Source organism: Egretta garzetta, unplaced genomic scaffold (genome assembly GCF_000687185.1).
Source record: "Egretta garzetta isolate BGI_Z169 unplaced genomic scaffold, ASM68718v1 scaffold370, whole genome shotgun sequence".
In the NCBI taxonomy this organism is placed as follows: domain Eukaryota; kingdom Metazoa; phylum Chordata; class Aves; order Pelecaniformes; family Ardeidae; genus Egretta; species Egretta garzetta.
In genome coordinates, this window is record NW_009258292.1 from 1,251,576 (window position 1) to 1,270,915 (window position 19,340).

General features: G+C 38.2%; 1 protein-coding gene across 1 annotated transcript in view; it reads right to left on the minus strand.

Annotated features, from left to right (window-relative positions):
- Nucleotides 1–5,587: 5,587 nt before the first annotated feature.
- Nucleotides 5,588–19,340, minus strand: part of CRLF2 (cytokine receptor like factor 2) — a 15,030-nt gene continuing 1,277 nt past the window's right edge. Inside the window, exons 2-8 of the mRNA XM_009637678.2 lie at nucleotides 13,732–13,837; nucleotides 12,822–12,991; nucleotides 11,111–11,250; nucleotides 10,378–10,540; nucleotides 8,178–8,292; nucleotides 7,063–7,147; nucleotides 5,588–5,860 (exon numbers count right to left, since the gene is read on the minus strand). Of these exons, the coding sequence (XP_009635973.2) occupies nucleotides 5,588–5,860; nucleotides 7,063–7,147; nucleotides 8,178–8,292; nucleotides 10,378–10,540; nucleotides 11,111–11,250; nucleotides 12,822–12,991; nucleotides 13,732–13,837 (1,052 nt within the window). The remainder of the gene's footprint in view (nucleotides 5,861–7,062; nucleotides 7,148–8,177; nucleotides 8,293–10,377; nucleotides 10,541–11,110; nucleotides 11,251–12,821; nucleotides 12,992–13,731; nucleotides 13,838–19,340) is intronic.

Consider the following 19,340-nt stretch of genomic DNA (forward strand, 5'->3'; position numbering starts at 1 on the left):
CTGACAAAGCAGAGCTGTTTGTGCTGAGATACAGCAGTACAGGTAGCACATGTCCCTCTCCATCTTACTGTTGGTGACTTTAAGCTCTTCCCCAGTTAAGAGGTATACTAAAGGCACTTTGTAAGGGAGTCATATGCCTTGTATAGGTATCTGAGCATCTGTGCAAGTAACAGGTATTAGGGGTATCTCATCCTTTAAGACCACTGTGCTGAAATGTTTCCTTTTACTTATACAATTATCTAGCATTGCAGAGAGCTGATGTTAGGATATAGCTCGCTCTGCCTCTTGACCTTACAAGACCTATTGCCTACAATTTATCAACCCTTCTTGTTTTCTTATTAAAAAGATGAAACTGATTATATTCTTCCCTTTAATAACCTTCCAAGAACACAGCGATAGAGGCTACTTTTTAATAGAAGTCTTTTGCAGAGCAATATAGAGAAGGGAAACATTTATCAAAAAAATGGTGATACTTGGGCATATTGATACAAGGAAAAACAGAGGAAGAAAGAAAAATAGAGCCATGAGGGAATATTTGTTCCTCTCTTACTCTGTATAATTATAATATTATATGATTCCAGAAGGTAAAGATATTCCTTTGGTCCCTTTTCTGATAACATTTTCAGCCTGCCTAGGTATATACAGGGACTTTTTTTTTTATTATTATAGTGCATATTGTTTCTTTCTCACACTTATCCTCTAAGACTAGGAAACCAGCAGCTCCAGCCAGAGAGCAGGTAGACATGAATCCTATCACTAACCCCAGGCATTTTGATTTGAGAAAGAAATTGTGTTATTTCACTAGGAAACAGACACAGGCTCCTTTCTCTGCAGCCCGTGATAGAGCATTCCCTGTGGGACTGCAGGGCACAGAGGGAAGCCAGGCTCTGCCTCTGCCTGCTCCCCTGGCCCTGCCGCACCCAGGTGAGGAGGAGAGAGGAACCCCAAGCAGCTGCAGCTTCTCCTGTTGCAAGTTTGGGGCTTCTCTCCAGGCTTGCCACATGGCAAGTGTGGATGTATGCAGGGACCTGGTGTACGCTGAGGGTGAGCCTATACCTGCCATTTCCCATCCACAAAACCTTATGCCAGCAGTTGCCAGCAAGAAACTGAGCAGGAGCAAGCCCTGCAGGTGACAGTAATTCAGCTCACAAATCAGAAGGGTTACAAGAAATCTCCAGAAGAGGACAAGTTATTATTGCATTTCTTTTCTTATTGCATAATACCGCCCTTTTGGCCACTAGATTAGTTGGTGATAGATGTCTACTTAGATACTCAGCGACAAAAGGTCAGTTAGGGCCACATTGTCTTTTCCCAAGGAAAATGCTGACTATTTGACCTTGGTATTTTGGCAAGTTCAGACCTGCATGGATTTTCCAATAGAAATTATTGTATCTAGTCCAGTCTTCCAAGCAGTCAGTATGACCCTTGATTTTCATCTTTGCAGCTCACACTGTTTTCAGAAAAAGGGGAAAAAAATTAAGTATGTATTGTTTGGCTGAGTTTAGTGACTGTAAAAATGTAAGCCACCCAAAAAAGCAAGGATGGTTTTGAAAGCTTTTATGAATACACTGTAAGAAACTTCTAGGTTCACTGCAAAAGAAGCAACCATCTTCTGCTCAAAATTATGCATCTGATAATTGTGCAAAACATATTTCCAAATAAATTGAAAAACACTAAAAAAATAAACAACAAAAATGCGGGAAAGCAGAAGTTGTAAGACTGGCTTCAATAAGTCCTGTTACTTGTTTAAAGAAAAAACCATGTGGTTTCCTCCTATTCTTCCTCTCGCTGAATATCAGACATCAAAGCAAAGCAAACAGTATAGATGTTCAATCTATCAATGTAAATTGGCTCAACACTGGTATATCTAGCACATAAATTGCACGAGGAATAAATATACGGTCTGTTTGTTCTGCTGTTGAGAAAATGCAGTTCAATTAGTCTGGACTACCATAGGATACACAGTTTCTCCCTTTCTGTGGGATATAATTAGGAACAAAATGCAGCATCTGGGGGACTTGTGCCTTTGAAGAACATGACAACTTTTGAATAAATAAGAAGGAAGATGTGAAAGTTGCCGTGTACCCTTCTTCTCACTGTGGGGAGTTGAACAGGCCCTTTCCTGCCTGGCCATTTAATTTGCTCATTTGTCACTAGGCTTGCATGAATCACTGCAAGCCTGCTCTGAGAGATGGGCTGCATGGCTGCGTGACCACGTGGGAGGGGAAGGGAGGGGAGGGGAGGGGAGGAGAGGGAGAGGGAGAGGGAGAGGGAGAGGGAACAGAAGAAAAAGTGGTGACAAAGTTATGGAAAATGGCAGATGAGCACTTAGGGAAGCCTCAAGTTACTGTCCTTCCCACTAGTCACTGTTTGTGACAGTAGTTGAAAGCAGCAAGCCAGCCTGCTATTCTGTTCAGCGACAATGTGGAACAAAGGCTCTTGAATTTTGCTGCCCAGCACTATCCTGCAAAACGAGCATTAGGCCAACAGGTAAATGTGTGAGAAACCTTCATTTTTATAATGTAAAGGAAGTGCCTCTTGTTTGAAAAGCAAGGTAATATGCAGCACTTTGTAACAGTCTTAGAAGATAAAGAGTTTTGTTGGAGGCAGCTGTCTCTCCTGAACAGCTTGGTACCAAAGTGATGCCCTTGCAAGTCTACAACCTGTGTAAGCTAAAGGTATTATTTCAGTCAGTATGTCATAAAGTTGAAACCGATCCTGATATGAAGAAGGGGCAATTGGTTAAACAACATAAGTGAAAGCAAACTGTGTTCTCAAACTTAACTGGCTTGCTAATATTCCTCTCTGAAGTGCCAGATCCATCGAAACTCTCTTAGAATTGGTGTAGAAAGCATACAATTGTATTTTCGTAAAGACATTTTGTTCCACCCTTCAGACACTTTATTTAGGTCCAGCTTCTCATACTCTGACTGGTCTCATTGATCTTTCACTAAGCAGTGGTTCAGCCTGCAGCCACAGCGTGCCCAGGAGCCCCCAGCTCTTCATGCCAGGAACTGGAGCACAGGGTGCCATGGGCACTGGGCATCTTTCCTGAGGAAGCATCGCCTGGTGTGGCTGAGGGCTGCCAGGGTCTACATCTCCTCAGAGATGGGCTACGGCAGGTGCCAGGAGAGCAGAGCTCAGGGACATGCTTGGGTTCTCCCAGCACCCCCATCACCCAAAAGTAATGAGTGTTGCTGATCTGATATATGTCTTGTTGTACTATGTTTGACAGAATCATCGTCAGTATTTGAGGGGGGACCTTTCCTGTTGCTTAAATCATATTCTTCATTATTCTGTAGACATTTTTCTAGAGTACCCCAAGAATGAAAGGTTTTGTTTGGTTTGTTTTTTTTTTCAAAAAAATGCTTCATTTTGAATTTCAATAATTCCCTATGTCTTAATTTCTTCTTAAGGGCATGTTTTTAAAATAAATATTTGAGATATGTGGGTGTTTTATTTGTTTTATTTCTAGTCAATGTGAAAATGGTTGCATGTATACACAAAAGAACCTTTATGTCTATAAAATATAACAAGATATTATAATTTGTACTAAAAACTTAAATGACTATAACATTTCAGTTCAAGAACACTGCTTAAACAACACACTTCGACATGACTTTGTTCTTTTTTTTTTCCCACAGTGAAATTCAAGGAAATTGTACTAAAATAATTTGAATTCAGACAGAAAAATATTTGCTCAACAGAAAGAGGTTTAATTAAGGTACTGAGCCAGCTCTGTAGACAGCCATATGTATGCGCGGTTCAAACATGAAGTAATTAAGCAATGCATTCTGGGCTTTATTGTTTGAATCATTACTGGAACAGGTTCTTATCTGTTGTAAATCACTGTAACTTCTTTGGTTCTCATGCAATAATGCCAACTTACATCAGATGAGAAGAGCTCAGCTGAGCTAGATTCTGCTCACCAAATTATATGCAGCTTGTATTAGTTCAAAATCCATTGCATTCTTACTGCACTATTGAAACTTTGCGTGGTTACCTTTACAAAAAATTTCCAGAAATGTGGGGTGTACAAAAGGTCCCCAGAAACTTACACACATCTGTTTTAGATATGAAAAGACAAAAATGTTTAAAGGATTATGGGAAATCCTTTGTTAGCATGTTAATCTTGTTAGTACAATCAAATCTGAGGTAATGTTAAGAAAAACTTGGGGAATGTGCCTGAACTATCCTTCCAGTTAAGTTTCCCAGTTTTTGGCCAGAAAATTTCTGGATTTTTCCTTGTACAGCAAACTGGGTAGCCTAGAAACAGAGTTTGAGACATAATGATCCATATTATTGTTTACTATTCCCAAAGAGTTCTGAAGTTTTTTAAGCACTGGATTAAAAATATTTTATTAATCACTGTAATTTTCTGATATCTGAAATTGTTACACTATAAATTAGTCAATGAAAGTATGCAATTCGCAAAGCTTAGTCAGCTGATAAAGTCATTTAATGACTGACGGATATGCAGGTAACTGGAGCTGATTCTATATATAGTCACAGTATATCTGCAAGTGCTTTCAGCACTTAAACTTTTTTATGAAAATTGCTTTCAAATAGCATGTAACCTAAGTGATACGGGGAAACTCAGAACAGTCAAGATTTCATTTGCTGAGGTCTAACTGCATAGTATATTGCATTTTAAATTTAAAATTAAACATATTTTAAAAGATAGCATGTTTAGAAAACTAAAACATGAATAAAACTAAAATATGAATAAAAAGTCCTAATTTGGGTCTACAGCTTGTTTTCACTAAAACCCAGTTTGAAATCAATGCGACTCAGTTAAATATAAATATTTTTCAAAATGAACCCCAGCTTTCTAGAAGCACTTGCTTAGTCATAGAAAGACTGTAAGATACTGAGGACCTGACCTCAGAGGAGGCCCATGAAGTCCCACTCTTCTGGAGGAAGCAGCCAGTACAGCAGTACTTGCAGGATAAAAGGTGACTCAATACTGCACATCCTCATTCTTTTGTTCTTAGACATGGAGCTTATTCTTTTTCTTTCCAAAACCTTTGCTGCATGCCATACAGCACAAATTTTCACAAGGAGAGAATCATCTTACAAAAGCAAACACTTCTAGTCTAAGGAGGGCTTGCAAAGCAGTATCCTATCCCTGTGAAAATGAGTAGTATATGGTTTGGTCTTTGTAAGACAAAGACCATTAGCAGAAAAATCCCTTTATTTTCTCTCTTCATTTGGAAAGAATATCAATGTAATTTACACTGCTCTACATACTCCACAAGTGCCAAGGACTGAGTCTCAGCTCTGCAAGCATGTATTATGGAGGAGGTCTTGTTCTCTCCAGTCCATAGCAGGAAAATGGAGCTCGGTTTAGTCTTGGAGATAAACCCCAATTAGAACAACAAAAACTCTATAAATTATCAGGCGTTTATTTCAAACACTGAGCCTGCCCAAGTGGTCAAAAGTGCCTGGAAAGAACAGACCCCAATCCAGATAACACAGCCTAGTGCCTTTCTTGATGTGAGTCTACTCATGACAAACTTTTCTACTCAGTCACTTCCCTAAATGCTTCAGGATCTGTTATGTAATTTCCTTCTTAATTATACAAATTTTATAACATCACATACATGTCATCATTCATTAAAATCTGGAAGCCAGCAAAAGAAGCTATAGTGGTGGATGTTGGCATCAGGCAGGCAATCTGAGCTGCTTTGGGGTCATTATTTTCAGCTGCTCTTGGAAAACTGAAGATTTTTTCTTGAGGTCCCTGTTTATCACTATTCTTCTCATCTTCTTGCTGACTTTCTGCCTCAATGATGCACTCTGGCTCTTCACATTCTAGCTTGGTTTGTACCATTGCTTGATCAGTTTTGTCTATCCATTCCTAGGAAAATGAAAACATTGATATTGGTAGGGACTGAGGTATCAAGCAAAAGAAACCTGGCTGTACCGACACTGATTTTCCTTTAGTAATGGCAACTTTCCAGGATAAGCCACAATGGAGAAGATGAAAAGGAAGCAATATAGACAAGCAGGACATAAGATAGCAGGACGGAAGAAAAGCAGGATGGCAGAAAAGCAGGCAGGATTCCACAAATGCATACAAATCCTACTTATTATCGAGACCACATTAAATACATCCTTGTATTTTATCAGGCCCTTTAGAAAACCTTGGATGTGTAAAATACCTGGTGTCCCCTCCTTAACAGACTCATGCATTCTTTAACCCAAGCCCTGACTTAATCTAAACTGAGACTAAGTTTACATGGAGATTTACACAACATAACATTTCTGTATTAAAGTTTCAGTATTAATTTGTATTTATATCTTTCTTCTTCAGTTTCAGTTTAAAGCTATCTTATATATAGAAAATTTCAAGTTTGTCACTGAACTATTCTCACTGCTTTTCGATATTGTCATTGGGTTTGAAAATGTAAATATTTGACCTGTCTCTACTCGGAGGAAACTTAGTAGTAATTAACATAAAGATAGCCTGATTTGTACAGAAAAATACATCACATATGTGATGTCATGGACTCAAGAAGCAGTAAGAAAACAAAAGCAAAAACTGTGGTCTATTTATTTGATGACGATTTCATGTTTAAAGATTTAGTGACCGTATACCTCTGTGGCTAAGAGAGGATGCTTCCTACTGCGGCTGATGCCTCCAAAGGAATGAGTTCCATCACTGGTTTAGTACCAAGCCCACAGCACTTCACAAACTTAAAGGGCAAGATCAGGCTGAAGCAAGCTTCCTGACCTATCGCATGCAGGAATGGGTGCAAACACCACAGTGCCATGTCACTGGATATTGAGCCTCTGGCCATCCTTAAATTATTCTCTAGCAATTTCTCTGTCTTTATAGCAAGTGTCTTTTCACAGTGCCAAAATAGCAGTACACTGATTGTATGAGCTCTGGTATCTGGCTTGTGGATCCTCTTCATGATGTTGCACAAAGGGAAGGGCTTTTCTCTTGGGTCATAGTGTGCTTGTGGCAATGTCTGTGCAAAGCAAGTGTCAGTGTCTACTTTAAAATTATTCTCAACACTGTAGAGTTCACAGCCTTGATAGGACAGGAATGTTTACCTGGAAGTTTCCATTATGATCATTGAAGAGATCAGTAAATACATATTTTGGATCTGGTATAGCAGGCATGACTGACTTTTGAAAGCTGCAAGGAGGAAAGAAAAATACAAATTGATGTTTTGTCATAGTGTAGTCATTCATACAAAATACTTCAGCACAGTTCTGTATCCACAAATATATTTTTACATGACAGTACTCCAGGTCTGATTTCTTTTAAATGTGCTCTAAAGTTAAAAAGCAGTTATAAGAGTACGATAATGCCATTAGGCTAAGAGTGATTTTTTTGCTGGATTTTCAACCAGCCCCATCCTAGTAAAATCTGAACTCCATACAAACTTCTAGTCAGACAGCAGGTGCCATTCTGCTCCATGCAGTAATCAGAGATCTGCAGGCCCCTAGACAGGGATGATGGTGCAGCAACCAGCTGTACTGGCTGACTTAGTGAATGCAAATGTAAACTTGAAACAGAAGTATGGCAGAAAAAACTCAACTTATGGTCTAAAAAGGTTATTAGAGTCCCATACATTTTCAGTTCATTTTCTGAAATTCTGCATTTTTGGCTTATTTTTCCCACTGAAAATAAGCAATATTTGTGGCCTTTGCAGGATTTTTCTTATTGTTTAGTGGTTTGGGGTTTTTTGTTTGGTTTTTTTTTTTAAATTGTAGATTATAAACATGAACAGAATCATTCAACTGTGAATCCAAATATTGGTATAGTCTTCTTAAAGTTGAATTCACTCAATCTTTAGCCTACTGCAAACAGACATTGAGCCTGATGAAAGTTGCACCAAAGAATGTCAGTTCAGAAGAAATAACAAAAATAATTCACTTCTGAGGTTTTAACTAGATTTCTAAAAAGAAGAAATTAAGTGGAAGAGGCAGAATTTTATCCTGAAACATTGTCTTTTACCAGAATTGTTCTGGTTTTGAAAATTAAAGGCCTTGGTGTTTGGAAGGCCAGGATGCATTATCCCTCAGATAGTAATTAAGCTACCGACTTCTACATCTTCATGATGACTTCATTTATCATCTTGAATGCTAAGAGACTTAATCCTGACTGACAGCTCTATTTTCATGACACAGTTATTTAGTAGTAACCAAAAAATTATATTTACCTCTGCCATTTACACAGAAGAATCAAGAGGATAAATATCACTAGAAGTACTGCCAGCAAACAACTTAAAACAATTAGTTTGTTTGACTGAGATTTTATATCATCATCACATGAATCTAGGAATAATCACAAAAAAAGTATGTGAAAAAAATATTTTTTGCTTTTACAGTAATTATTCCTAATCACACTAGAACACTGACTTTTCTTTACAAAAAAAAAAAGGGGGGGGGAAGTTTTTAAGAACACAGAAGTTAACTTTTACAATTGAAACTGAAAGGAAAAGCTAGCCTTCCCCAAACCTTGCAACAAAAGAAAATTTTGCTTTTATTTATCTAAATTGACCTGGTGGGGGACAAAGGAGCGGGCTTACAAGCAAAGAGTAGAGGCGTTATGGATGAATTGAGTATTTCTACTCATCTTCATCACATTGAATTGACAGTGATGCAGCAACTTTATGCTGAGATCTATATTACCTACACCTACTTACAATCACTAAAGCTGCAAGTGCAATTTTACAGGGACCCTAAATGTCTTATTTCCCAAGACAAAACAAACAAACAACAACTCCCCCACCCCAGCAAACAAAAAGCCAGCAAACCACAAGGGCTGATTCCCAGAAAGTAACTAGTAGCAGCATATCATCTAACACACAGCTATTTAAAACTAATGTATTTGTTCACTTTTTGCCATTCTCAGTGTTTTTCCTCCAGCCTTTGTAAAGCCACCTCAAAACTCTACTTCCTACTATTGAACTTTTATCTCACCACATAAATACTATAAAAACTAAACTGATTATTCATACAGGAGCAACTGTCCAGCCTGTTCCACCTGCCTGCTTTGTTCAGCTTTCCAGAAAGCCACAAGAAAGGTTGTGATCCCCAAGTAAGGTATTCAAAGTCTACAGAATTTCTTGAGCACAGATTTGTTCCTGGCTTCCTTTGATGTTAGATTTGGAGGCAATGACAACTCATCAAAGTCCTGAAGTAAAGTGCTTGCCCCAGTGAAGAAGCTGTGCCAACGTCACTTCTGATCCAGGGGCAACCAGAGAGACTGAACCATTAGTCTGTCTCCTCTGCACTTTCCATCCTTGCAGTTACCTGCTGGCAGCATCTGGTCAAATGGTCCAGGTAGGGCTGTTCATAGAATCATAGAATGTTTTGGGTTGGAAGGGACCCCTAGAGGTCATCTAGTCCAGCCCACCTGTTATGTGCTCACCTCTCAGAGGTGTACAGGGAGACATTGTCCTCTGCTTTTCTTGAGGGCATTTGCCAGCCACACATGAGAACAAACCTGCAGGCTCACAATTTGAATGGTGGAGGAGGCTTCTTTGGAAGTCATCACTGTTGCTACTGCTAGTGCACAGGCTGCCCATACCTGTGCTCCAGGATTTCACCCCATCTTTGTGTATACAGATTTTTCTTCAGGTGAGCTAATAGCCCATTGCATTTTAGAAGACTCAGATCTGGATACACTGGACATCTGGGTGTCTCATAGTTCTGATAAGGGCTAGTGGGTGGCATTTGGTGCTTAGCTGATATGATACAAATGTTCTGGGATGGTGTACAGTCTTCTTTATTATGGCAAATCTGGTTTTTGGTTTTGATAGCTGGTAGAAATACTGTTTCCATCAAAGATGGTCAATCGCACTCAGTTAAAAGTGTCTGTCTGGTGGGAAAGCAGTGCTGATACTGACTTTGCCTCCATTTCACCCCTTTTCCCGCATTGTCCCTGTTTTGATCAATCCAGCACACATGAGCATCAGACTGCTATGACCTCTGGTCCTGTAGTTCAACTGGATGTACTTTCAAACCAAACTGCCTTCAAAAATGTATCATGAAGGATTTTGTTAGGGTTCAGGTTTGATATCCACATATCATATGTGGACACGCCCATCCTTCACCCCCTCACCCCATGCATCACATCGTTATTGTTGGTGGACTCTAGGCACTATTGTAACACAAATAATAAGGACACTCTTAACTTTGCTGATTATGGCATAAATTGGTATTGTTATGGGCCATCAGGAACAAAGCGGACAGGAGTTAAACATGGGCAATTAGACATCCACGTGAAATTTCTTTGATAACAGAAGGTCACACACAATGGGGCAAAATTAATTTGCTGCATGTTCCCAGGCTCTTTTGCAGTCACCCCTTCCCCATTTGTACTTAGACAGTATATGAACGTAGCACAGCTGTTACCTAATGATGTGCCATTCATCCAAAATGTTTCTGCTTCCCAGTCACTGCTGTAATTAACTACGTTGCAGTAGGGTACTAGCCTCGTCAGTCTGACCCGCAAAGAATAGCATTTCCTTGGATCAAAGCCTTGCTCTCCAACACTGCAACACTTAGAAGTTCTGGACTGGGAAGGAAGGTGTATCATCGTTAATTCTGATTTTCAAGACAGTGCTTCAGAATGCTACGCTTAGTCATGGTCACAACTAGGACAAGGTATAGGCCAACCCAAGTCTTCAATCCACAAAGTATTTACAAGTTACAGCTGAGATTGGAAAGGTTTAAGTCAATGAAATTATATTTAGAAATAGTTAACAGCTAACTTTAGAATAAATGAAAGTCTTATATCATCTCTTTTCTTTCATTCTATTTCATGTTTTTTTCTCCCTTTCCCTCTCTTCTTCTCTCTCTACTCTATTTTCTGCTTTTGTCTTCCCAAACTGCTTTATTCTGAATGTGTGACCTTCCCCTTAGATTGTCCTCAGCTCTTCAGGTGGCAACTAGATATAACCCAAAAAATAAATGATTTCTGACATGGCAGGAATTCAGGATCATAAAAATATGTTTTCTGCTCCCAGCAATATTTGAAGATATAGGATGGGAGAACAATTTGAAAACAACTCTATTTAAATTCTATGGAGATACTACTACTTCCAGAGCCTTCCAATGTTGATTAAAAATGTCATGTCTAACTCACTTGCCAGTCTTTGTCAAACTTGCTTTTGTATTGAAGCTCAAGCCTCAAGCACTTCACAGCTTTCTCTGGTTTATTACAGCTTACAGTAACGGTGTCCTCTTTCCAGAAGAAGGTCACATTTTCTGGTCGATTTGGCTTTACTAAGAAGAAGAGAAACAAATTATGTTATAGGCCCTTAAAAAGAAGTACTTTGCAGTTGAAATTACTGTTATTCTTTCCTTGCGTCAATGTTTCTCATAGTAGTAAGTGAAGAAAGTGGACTTTCTTCTTGGAGGAAGCACTTCTGTAGCTGACCTCCCTATTAAACATCAAAATGGAGCTTGACACCATAACACCGCTCACCATTCGAGGTGGCAGATACTATCTCATGTCAGGAACCTATTGCAAGTACTTAAGGAAGGACTCTAGTCTCCTCATATGCCTTGCATATGAAAGAGGCTTCTTCACTGGAAAGGGGCTCACAAATTCAGTACCATAAAACCTACAAGGCCCACGTGCAGTTGCTGGAGGCTATGTGGGGTATGGTGGGACATCTGCAAAAAGCACTGGGTGCCTACCTGTACACAACTGAATCTTACCCCTCACTGTTTTCAGATGGTCCAAAGAGCACGCAATGGTTTGATCTATGTAGCTGGTTAGTCTTCAGTAGTGGGGAAATAAAGAGGTGAGAAGAGTGCTACCTTCTTTCTCAATCCTTCTAGTTACCTTTTTCTATTATCAAAATTCTGCCTTCCTAGTTCAAAGACTTAAGTCTGATCCTTCATATTTGTACTTTGTTACCTAACCCTTTTGAAATTAATTTTACTATCAGTGGGTGTTTAATAGCCAAAATTTGAGAATAGTGCTGCGTCTTTCCGTAATTTACCAGATATTGGTAGAATTATGAGATATAAAATTATTCTCAAATTTAGATGCCTTGACAGGCTTTTTTTTAATCCCTTTTGCTAAAAATATTATTAATAAATGCTAATAATGTATTTGGAATATATATTTTTTTTCAGATAATTCTGCATTGTTTATTTTTGGCATGATTTTTATCAGGAAAAATCCCTCCAATTTAAATGCTGTAACTATGTGCAATTCCAGAAGATTTTGATAAACTAATCTCACACTAGATGTATTTGTATATGTATTTGTGGGCAGGAGTGATTTAATAAAAACAGGAACATTGTCTCTCTACTGGTAGGAGGAAGTCTTTGTTACAATGTCAGACTGTACCAGAGCCAGTCAACTAATTTCTATTGACATCTGATGATGGTTTTATGACAGCGTCTTTGATAAGAAGTAGTTTGCTGCCTCCATCCCATGGAAGATGGTGAAAGAATGGAAGGTTGAAAGTGTGAGAAAGATCACACAGCCAGCACTAAGACAAGCAACTATCAATTTTATTATATGAATACTGAGCAGGTCTGCACTATACTAAGCACACCCATATATTTTAGCATTTTCATTCTGATTTTGAAACTGTGTTTTGGGACAAATCTGACTGTCCCATGCAATCTCACTTAGTTGCAGCTGCACAGAAGCCTGTGTAACTACTGATGGCAGCAAGGTATGAAAATCAACATGAAATAACCATAGTTTGGTTATGGCACACACACTAATAACATTTTATACACTAATATAACTGATTTCTTCTGAAACCAAGGACAACCAGAGAATCAGTGAAGACACCGGGACTACCAAAGTAGTTGTGATTTTACATACTTACTATAAAAATCAGACTTTAGTATTTTAGAAAGCTGTTCACTTCCATTGGTGTTCCTGATAGAGATGGCAAGGGTGGGTCCTTCTGTCTTAAAAAGACATCCAGAGTTATAATCTTGATCCAATAAATAGGTGGGACATGGCTTCCAAACTTTGTGCTTGCCTTCATCAAATCTATAAATGAAGTTATATTGGTGAATGGAACACTCTTACCAGTTAACAAAAGTTAATTCCTTTTTGTTACTGTTCTTTCTTTCTTTTTTCTTTTTTTCTTTTTTAAATGCTCTTACCAAGGGAAGTCTACGTATGGAGTTTCTTGAAGCAGCAAATTTCATAGTGATGTGAGGGAATTAATTACCCAAACCTCATTGACTTTCTGGGTTTTGGTGCAGTCTGAAATGATCAAATTTCCTTCATGATGATCATGTTTTCTAATAAGAGTATGACTTGCTCAAAAAAATGTTTTCAAGAACGTGTTTCCAAGATTGTACTGCTAAAAGTTCTTTCACATATACTGCCCAGAAAAATAAAGGGAAGATGAAACACTATGACTGCCTTTAACCAAAACATTAAATTTCTGTTAGCCATTAATGACGTCAGTCGATAAAGAAAATATACACACATATGTGGGAAAAAAACCACTTTCAAAAGTGTAATTAGCATTAACATTTAGCACAATGACAGAAGAGTGACAAATCTTTCATATACTGTCTGTTGTGACTGACTATTCAGGATTATTGATTTGTACACTTCTGTAGCAGGCTGTGAATATAAACAGGTTTGACACTGGATGATTAACAAATGTTAAAAGCATTTGCAGGTACAGTTCACAGAAGACTCAAATGGTCTTAGATACTTGAGCCTCCCAAAGTAAATCCTTTAAGAAGAGAAGAGTAGGCATTATCAATACTCACGTGTAAGAAAATGACATATTCTCGCCAGGGAGTATTTCTCTTGCTGCCCATGTGATCTGCATCTTCTCATTATTGAAATTTACTATGCTGATGGCATCTTCCCAACCTGTCCAGGACATTGACAGAGAATATTATTTCAGCAGTGAGTATGAAAAACATCCCTTGACATTGGTGGGCAATCAGTATTTCAAAGATATGCATGCAATACACTCAGATGATCATAAAATAAGAAGAACTAAGAATATCTAAAATGGAAGGTAAAATAACCTGCAGAGGTTGAAATTAGAATTTCAAAATATGCATGCACGCAACACCAGAGAATGCCCCATTGTCCCTGGGCCAAAAGATATAGACTGGTTCATGTGTATGCATAGGGCCTATACCTTGAGGCCAGCTTTCCCCCAAACTACCTGCTAAGGTTTTCCTGCTAAGGAAGACTATTTGGGGACTAATGCCACATGGAGCCTTTGTGTAAACTGTCAAATGTTTATTGTTAGAAACAAGAGATGAACACCACTGGTCAAGACCCATAGGAACCCAGAGCAGATCAGCACAAGTAGGTGCACTCTATATTTGATCTATGTGGTTCTGGCCAATTGCGCCTTACAGGCAAGAAAGATCATTTAATGTCCTCTGACTTCATGCAAATATTATCTCCTCTCCTGACTTTCTCCTTGTTATAGCTTTTGCTAGGGACAAAGGTATTTTAATTGTGTTCATCAGAATTCCACAATCAGGCACTGAAGATAAATCCGACATTGAAAAATGGAGAAATTAAAAAGGCAGAAGGATTAGAAAATCATTCTATAAAAAGGAGAAGGATGAATTATTTATTTTGCATCCTATAAGATGTGAAATTATATTTACTTGAATGAACAAAGAGGAAGAAAATGCATCTTGAATATCAGCAAGAAACCACTTGAGGGTAAAATTTGCAGACTGCTGTCTCCAGTTATTAAGTGTCTACCACTAAAAAATTTGCTGGAATATTCCTGCCTAGCGGGAGAATAGAGAATTTTAGCTCTGATCGCTGTCTACATTTAATTTTGAAGGGATTTAAAGTGGACAATTTTTAAAACATTTCTTATGAGCTTTTTGTCACATACAGTGATCCTGAATGTTCATGGGAATCAGGCCTAACTATCCTCATGGTTTCTCTCTTTTGCTCTATAATCGACACTCAGAATGTGAGAAAAGCATGTGGGTTCAAGTAATTGTTTTGCCTATTTTCACGGCTATATCTCTGCATCTAATGACTTCTGTAATTAGTTAGTCAAAACATTTTTGTATAGGTGTAATTGTGTTGTCACATGTTGTTTTGTCAAAATCATTCAAGAAGCAGTTACGACAGAAATCCAAGAGAGACTGCGTAGATGTGGCTGCTATGTGATTCATGGAGCTCTGATAAAAAAAAATTCTGCTTTTACTCAAGAGAAGGAATTGAAACTAACTCCTCCATCTCCTAACTAATGCCTGCAGGCTTGTTCTGTATTGTTTTCTCAAACTGAAAATCTCATGTGTTTTTCTGAAGAATAGAGAAGTCAGTACTATTACACACCAAAATAAAAACAGAACTTCAAAACCTCAAAGGCTATCTTAAAATGGAATTTATCCAGCCAGTTCTACCTGTTACAAGATACTAACTTGTTTCCTAACTCCTCAAGTCCTTTGTAAGTTGCCTCAGCAGGTCTAAGAGATGATCTTGTCTTTGACTAAAGCCACTAAGACATATGATGGCAAAGTGCCTTACAGTGGATTCTTGGTCTGCAATTCATTAACACATTTTAATTTTTATGGACTAAATTCTAACATGGTTGTGCTGTGCAGTATATAGTGTTATGTTTAGTGGAACTGAAATCCATGTGACTACTTGGACTTAGGTTTTCTATAAAGATAATTAAATGTATATTTAATGCATATTTGAGTGTATAATTACATGTCCTCCATCTTTAAATAAAATTAACATTATAAAAAAGAATATAAATGTTGGTGAATGGAGAATACTGTACTGTCCATAGATCATTTTTATGAGCATAGAATGAATCCTTTCGATCCCCTTTAGAAGCAAAAAAATATGTACTTTCCACTTTTTGACAATTAGTCTGATTGCAGATATTTTCACTTTGAGGAAGAACTGTGAATGAATATCTATGCTTCAATTCTGAAAATAATACCAGGAAGTGTAGTTGCTTTCTTAATCACATATTTTCAGGGATAATTAATTTCAAAATTAATTTACGATGTCGTTTCTATGTGCACAATAGTTTGGCACAGTGACAGATGGCAAAATGCTGTTTGTAGGGCATGTTTTTGAATGAATTTTTACATCAAACATGAATGAAATTCTTCAGGTTAGTCTCAGAAGGTGGCTTAACATCTCTGCAGAGAGCTGTGCACACATGTCTTCCTGCACTCAACCAAAAGGTTTCAGATAGGCTATGTGCTAAACAGAGAGGCATGCAGTCTTGCCAGTAGGACATAATAAAAAGTGGGTGTCTGAGAGCCCTGTCTTGAGCATAGCCAACTAATCCAGGCTGTGCCAGGACCCTTACCAGATGAAGGGTGCCAGCTCAGAACCCTCACTTGGACTTGGGCACCTGGGCAGCCCCACTGAAAAACACAGCAGTGATTTTTCCATTAGTTGCAAGGTGTGGATTCAACACCCAGTCTTTATCCCATTGCCCTCCAGTTGTGAAGTTGCAGCAGCTGACCCACGATGTGAAAGACCTGTTTGCATTGATTTCTAGTGTTAAGCAAATAGTGCAGGTTGGGTTTATATATGAGACTGGTCTCAGGTTGCTCCGTATCATAGAGCTGCTAGTATCTGAAGTCTGAAGGGAACTGTAAAGAAAAGAGGTAACTTTACTGGTGAAAAGTAGGTGCTTGCAGATGTCAAATGATCAGTAAAGGTTTTGGGAGATCTTGTAGAATTAGCTATGAAAAATGGCTCTAATCGCTCTGAGGTGTTCAGTCAATTTGGTCACAAGGGCTTTACAGGTACAGAAAAAAGTAAGGAAGAGGAAAAAGGGAGTTTATAACCTAAATAGACAACATCATTAAAAGAAGAGAAGAAAGGAGAGGAAAAGCATGTTTTAAATACCTCTGAGAGGAAAATACTGCAATGCTATAATTTTTATTGCTCCAAGTTCAGAGTGGTAAAATAATATTGTACTGCGTAGTCTTTCTGAATGAATTTTCTCTTACCGGGCAGTATAAATAACTCTTTTTAAAAGAAATTATGTTTATAGAGAAATTGGTGGAATTAACACAGATAGGACTGGTTCATAAATTGTGAGAGAGAGCACACAGAATTTGCTCATGCAAATTTTTTGTATACACCTGAGAAAAACTATGGTGCCAATATTTAGACTAAATAGGTGATGTGTGCTTGGGAAGTTCCCTGAACCTGTGACTATGTATCCTACAACCCTGACACTGCCAGCAGAGAAATAAAAGTAAAAATTTTGGTAAAGTGGTAACCCACCCTTCCCTCTCCGTACAGGCCAACTCCTGAAATAATTTTTCAGAGTGCCACATTTTCCCTCAATTCCAATGCAGAAAGGACACCAACATCAAGATCCTGAATCCCATGAAGTTCCTTTATTGAGATGTTCAATCTCTTCAAACTCTCAGTGGGTGAGTTGAGGCGTGGTTGGCTCTAGAGATGGATAATAAGGAAACCAGAGGGACAACATGGGATTTCCACGCACTAAGGAGTGGACACTGAGTAAAACCTGAGGGTCTGATCTGACTGGCCTGTTGGAAGGCAACAAAAGTCACCAATTCATTCGGAATCTTGGACAACCCTCATTACTCTATTTTTTCAGTTATATTATGATAGCTCTATACTACTTATTAGACGCTGCAATTCAGAGAAGGACACTAAATCTTGGGTTTGGCAATGCATTTTTTTTTGGATGACAGAGGAGAATATCAGCTTGGCTCCAGTCCTGCAGTGATTTATTGATGGACTTAACTTTACATATAAATCTTTCTAGAATCAGAACCTTTTTCTGCAAAATCCTACATATTATGAATTGAAACTCTGGGACTTTAACACTGAAATATAAACTCCAGCAACTGACGTTATTTATGTACTAAATGGAAGGTAATACTTTATTAAATGCTTTAATAATAAATAGAACCATTTAATAGAAATGGAACAGAAATTGTAATAAACTATCTGGTGATATATACATATTCTTTCCTGTGCTCTAGTTTTTAAGAACTTCATAAAAAAATCAGTCTTAACATAATTAACTAGCTGTCTAAGACAGAGGAGGTTTTACCAATCTTTTATTATTAAAGAATGTGCTTCTAGAGCTCTAGTCAGGGCAATTTTCTACCGTGCTTTCTAATTTCATGAGTTTTGTAGCCTTCTTGAATGTGGTATGAGTTGTGTTTTGTGTAAATGTTCAGTAAACATTTGTGTATGCCTTTTCAAATTATAGCATGTATATGTTGCTTAATTCACATGTCAGCAAGAAAAGATGCATAACCTAAGTGAGGTTTTTAAAGTTTGGATTAAATTGACATAAAAGCCTCTGAGTATATGTACCGGTTATCTGAAATATGGTATTTCCTTCTAATGATCTTCCTTTTGCCTTTAACTGAAAAGGTTGGGGTTTTTTTTAGCACCTATACACCTATACTTCTGGAGGCAGGATCATTATGAATCCACCTGTAACACCATAGATTGTTCTCAGCTGATGTGCCAGCTCTTCCACAGTAATTGTAATTATTTAAAGCATTCTTCTATTAATGATCCTAGAGGCACACAATAGACCAAAGTAACACATTTGTCATTATTCTTTGTTTTATGATAACAGGTACATAGAAAGGCCAAAAATATTATGAATAGACAGTCCCTGGGTTAAAGAGGGGGTGGCAGCAACTTTCTGTCTGAGGATGGTCTGCTGATCTAGCTAGGTATACGGTATGTTGCAGTGCTGTAAGACATACCAGTGCCCTGGAGCATGAGGTTCAGAGAGAAATATCCAAGTCTGCATTTTTGGTAAAACCAGATAGGGACTGGTACAGCTCCCCAGAAGTCTTTAGCCTCACAGGCACTGCTGGGCACCTAGCTCTTCTCAGGACAGAGAAGCATGGAAAATACCACTATGGTGTGTGGAGCACTTTTACAGGGGGAAAAAAAGAAATTTCCTTGAGCAATAAATTATGCAGATGCAACCATGAACAAGAATATGAGCAAGAACATTCCACCTCCAAGCCACTTTTCAAAGTTTATTGCTGAGGAAAAATACTATTGAAGGGGAACATTGTAAAAGGGCTTAATGTCATGGAACAGATCACAAAAGAGAAAAAGGAAAGGCAGAATGTCAATCTGCAAAGATAACAGAATGGAACATGCATGTACTGGAACAGTTGCAACCTCATTGAAACATAACAAAGAAGAAAAACCACTTTTGATTTCCTTACACTGATGAAACCTGATAAGTAACCACATGTTGAACTTCCACATATTACAGAACACTGCATAGAAACTACTGGAGAACGAGACCCAGATCTGAGCCTACAGTCTTTAGTTACCCTTAATAGTACTGAACTATGAGAACAGTTTCATTTCATTTATAGGAACATATGTAGGC